Genomic DNA, 5,000 nt, shown 5'->3' on the forward strand with positions numbered 1-5,000 from the left:
ATCCTGGACGGTAATAAAGCAGCAGAAAACTGGAATGCATTTTCCAAGTGGGCCGGCTCTGTGAAGAATCTCCCAGTTCTCCTCAACTTCAAGGTGATTAAATCAATCATCAATACACAGTTCATTAATTAAAACTTCATTTATTTCATGTTTATTTGTATTGAGTTTTTAATAATGAACATGGTCTCAGAGCAGCTTTACACAGATAATGTGGTGATAAAATGAAGATGTTTTTTATAAGTGTAAGTTTGTCCCTGATGAACAAGTCGGTGGAGACTGTGGTGAAGGAAAAACTCCCTGAGATGCAGAAGGAAGAAACCTTGAGAGGAACCAGACTCAAGAGGGAACCTCATCCTCATCTGGGTGCCACCAAATGTCCATTTATTACAGATAAACGATGTTGAGGTGCAGTGATGAAGATCAGAGCAAACTGTCGTCCTGAGTCAGTGTAGCAGACTGTTGACCTCAACTACAGTTCAAATCCAACCTCAAAGCTCCTGATCTTACTCCGGAGTTTTATGAATCTCCAAGGCGTTGATGAGAAACATACTCAATACACAATAGTTATAAATCAATATTTATAGACTGTACACACTCCACTTCTTAGAGCACACACACACACACACACACACACACTGATGATGGTGATGGTGGTGATGATGATGGTGATGATGATGATGGTGATGATGTTTTTATTAGACACGGCCATTGTATGAGTTGGTGAAGGAGGTGTCATGTTCTGAGGTAAAGAAAATCTACCTGAAGCGAGCGACAGAAGCGTATCTGAGGGAAACAGACACATGTCGCTGCAGTCCCTGCAGAAATAATGCTCTCTCTGTACTCACAAACGGAGTGTGTGTGTGTGTGTGTAAACTGGGAACAAAGGGACCTGCATGTGAGAGTGGAACACCAGTAAATGAACAACCAGGTATAAACACACACACACACACACACACACACACACACACACACACACACACACACACACACACACACACACACACACACACACACACACACACACACACACGCACACAAAGCCATTGTTAATCATGTAAAATATCAGACTTGGTTCTAAAATGAGGAGTGTGTATATATACAGTGTGTGTGTGTGTGTGTGTGTGTGTGTGTGTGTGTGTGTGTGTGTGTGTGTGTGTGTGCGCGCGCGCGCGCGTGGGTGTGCGCTTGTGTGTTTGTTTATAGGTGTGATTCATGGAAGTTGGTCCTGCTGGTCAGAGTGGAGTTCCTGTTCTGGAGGTCAACACAGAAGAACTCGTTCCTGCTCACGTCCTGTACCTCAGAACGGAAACAACTGCATCGGGAATGCAGAAGAAACTCAGAATTGTGATGACGAGCAGCAGCTGCAGTATCTACGGTGATGAGAACATCATGATATGTCTTCATCATTACTCATCTCCATCATCTCCATCATTACACATCCCCATCACCTCCATCATTACACATCCCCATCACCTCCATCATTACACATCCCCATCACCTCCATCATTACACATCCCCATCATCTCCATTATTAGTCATCTCCATCATCTCCATCATTACACATCCCCATCACCTCCATCATTACACATCTCCATCATCTCCATCATTACACATCCCCATCATCTCCATTATTAGTCATCTCCATCACCTCCATCATTACACATCCCCATCACCTCCATCATTACACATCTCCATCATCTCCATCATTACACATCCCCATCATCTCCATCATTACACATCTCCATCATCTCCATCATTACACATCCCCATCATCTCCATCATTACACATCTCCATCATCTCCATCATTACACATCCCCATCATCTCCATCATTACACATCTCCATCATCTCCATCATTACACATCCCCATCACCTCCATCATTACACATCCCCATCACCTCCATCATTACACATCCCCATCACCTCCATCATTACACATCCCCATCATCTCCATTATTAGTCATCTCCATCATCTCCATCATTACACATCCCCATCATCTCCATCATTACACATCCCCATCACCTCCATCATTACACATCCCCATCACCTCCATCATTACACATCCCCATCATCTCCATCATTACACATCCCCATCATCTCCATCATTACACATCCCCATCACCTCCATCATTACACATCCCCATCACCTCCATCATTACACATCCCCATCATCTCCATCATTACACATCCCCATCATCTCCATCATTACACATCCCCATCACCTCCATCATTACACATCCCCATCACCTCCATCATTACACATCCCCATCACCTCCATCATTACACATCCCCATCATCTCCATTATTAGTCATCTCCATCATCTCCATCATTACACATCCCCATCACCTCCATCATTACACATCTCCATCATCTCCATCATTACACATCCCCATCATCTCCATTATTAGTCATCTCCATCACCTCCATCATTACACATCCCCATCACCTCCATCATTACACATCTCCATCATCTCCATCATTACACATCCCCATCATCTCCATCATTACACATCTCCATCATCTCCATCATTACACATCCCCATCATCTCCATCATTACACATCTCCATCATCTCCATCATTACACATCCCCATCATCTCCATCATTACACATCTCCATCATCTCCATCATTACACATCTCCATCATCTCCATTATTAGTCATCTCCATCATCCCCATCATTACACATCCCCATCATCTCCATTATTAGTCATCTCCATCATCTCCATCATTACACATCTCCATCACCTCCATCATTACACATCTCCATCATCTCCATTATTAGTCATCTCCATCATCTCCATCATTACACATCTCCATCACCTCCATCATTACACATCTCCATCATCTCCATCATTACACATCTCCATCACCTCCATCATTACACATCTCCATCATCTCCATTATTAGTCATCTCCATCACCTCCATCATTACACATCTCCATCACCTCCATCATTACACATCTCCATCATCTCCATTATTAGTCATCTCCATCATCTCCATCATTACACATCTCCATCACCTCCATCATTACACATCCCCATCACCTCCATCATTTCACATCCCCATCACCTCCATCATTACACATCCCCATCATCTTCATCATTACACATCTCCATCATTACACATCTCCATCATCTCCATCATTACACATCTCCATCATTTCCATCATTACACATCTCCATCATTTCCATCATTACACATCTCCATCATCTCCATCATTACACATCTCCATCATCTCCATCATTACACATCTCCATCATTTCCATCATTACACATCTCCATCATCTCCATCATTACACATCCCCATCATCTCCATCATTACACATCTCCATCATCTTCATCATTACACATCTCCATCATTACACATCTCCATCATCTCCATCATTACACATCTCCATCATCTCCATCATTACACATCTCCATCACCTCCAGAAATGTTGATGAAAATGGTGTGATGATTATTTTCAGGAAGTTTCAGCCGCATTGCTTTGATCCAAGTCTGGAACCCACCAAGAGCTGCAGGAGTCCTCCTTCTCTGTTCAACGGCTTCATCCTGGTGAGAGAAATGTTGTGTGTGTGCGTGTGTGTGTGTGTGTGTGTGTGTGTGTGTGTGTGTGTGTGTGTGTATATAAAACCCAGTTATTGGTGTTACAGACGTCAGGTGAGTCTCAGTGTCTCGAGCCCGAATAAATGTGGAGGTTTGTGTTATGAAGGAGATCCAGTGTAAATCATCTGCCAAATTAAATATACGGATCAGGAATCAGAATTTCATAGCGGATCGGTGGAGGTCCGGGTTACCAACAACCACCACAGGTATCATTAACAACAGGGTACCGGTGTAAACTGTGCTGCTGTTGGCTGAAGGAGGAGAAGGAGAGGAGGAAGACGTCTACAGAGACAGCAGGGAAAGGAGAAGTGGAGGAGAAGTGGAGGAGAAGCGGAGGAGAGTGGAGGAGAAGTGGAGGAGAGTGGAGGAGAAGTGGAGGTTCAGGTTGGTACTTTAAATGTTGGTACTATGACTGGTAAAGGGAGAGAGGGAGCTGATATGATGGAGAGGAGAAAGGTAGAGATGTTGTGTGGAAAGGGAGTAAGAGCAGGAACATTGGAGGTGTTTAAACTGTTCTATCATGGTGTGGATGGAAAGAGAAATGGTGTAGGGGGATTCTGAAGGAAGAGTACAGTAAGAGTGTAGTGGAGGTGAAGAGAGTTTCTGATAGGGTGATGATCGTGAAGCTGGAAGTTGAAGAAGTGATGTTAAATGTCATCAGTGTTTATGCTCCACAAGTGGGTTGTGGGATGGAGGAGAAGGAAAGATTCTGGAGTGAATTAGATGAAGTGGTAGAAGGTGAACGTAGGAATGAAAGATTGGTGATTGGGGACTTTAATGGTCATGTAGGTGAAGGGAACAGAGGTGATGAGGAGGTGATGGTAGGTGTGGTTTTAAGGAGAGGAATGTGGAAGGGCAGATGGTGGTAGATTTTGCTAAAAGGATGGAAATGGCAGTGGTGAACACGTATTTTAAGAAGAAGGAGGATCATAGGGTGACGTATAAGAGTGGAGGAAGGTGCACACAGGTGGACTATTTTCTATGTAGGAGATGCAACCTGAAGGAGATTGGAGACTGTAAGGTGTTGGCGGGGGACAGTGTAGCTAGACAGCATCGGATGGTGGTCTGTAGGATGGTTTTGGAGATTGGGCAACTACTGAAGAAGTGATAAGAGAGACAGCTATAGAAAGGTTCTTGGTGTGACATCTGGAAATAGAAAGGAAGATAAAGAGACGTGGTGGTGGAATGAGGAAGTGCAGGAGAGCAAAAGGAGAAAGAGGTTGGAGACACAGAATTGGAATCGGCAGGGTGATGAAAAAAGTAGGCAGGGGAACAAGGAGATGCAGCAGCAGGTGAAGAGGAGTGTGGCAAAAGCAAAGGCATATGAGGAGCTGTAGGAGAAGTTGGACACTGAGGAAGGAGAAAAGGATTTGTAGCGATTGTCCAGGC

General features: G+C 44.0%; 1 protein-coding gene across 1 annotated transcript in view; it reads left to right on the forward strand.

The window, feature by feature from the left end:
• Positions 1-3: 3 nt before the first annotated feature.
• Positions 4-5,000, forward strand: part of LOC310723047 (complement component C7-like) — a gene marked incomplete at its 5' end in the record, with an annotated part of 11,831 nt that continues 6,834 nt past the window's right edge. The window contains 4 exons of the mRNA XM_083570871.1: positions 4-93; positions 700-928; positions 1,204-1,375; positions 3,473-3,560. Of these exons, the coding sequence (XP_083426997.1) occupies positions 4-93; positions 700-928; positions 1,204-1,375; positions 3,473-3,560 (579 nt within the window). The remainder of the gene's footprint in view (positions 94-699; positions 929-1,203; positions 1,376-3,472; positions 3,561-5,000) is intronic.

This window comes from Silurus aristotelis (assembly GCF_946808225.1).
Source record: "Silurus aristotelis genome assembly, contig: scaffold_201, whole genome shotgun sequence".
Lineage (NCBI taxonomy): Eukaryota > Metazoa > Chordata > Actinopteri > Siluriformes > Siluridae > Silurus > Silurus aristotelis.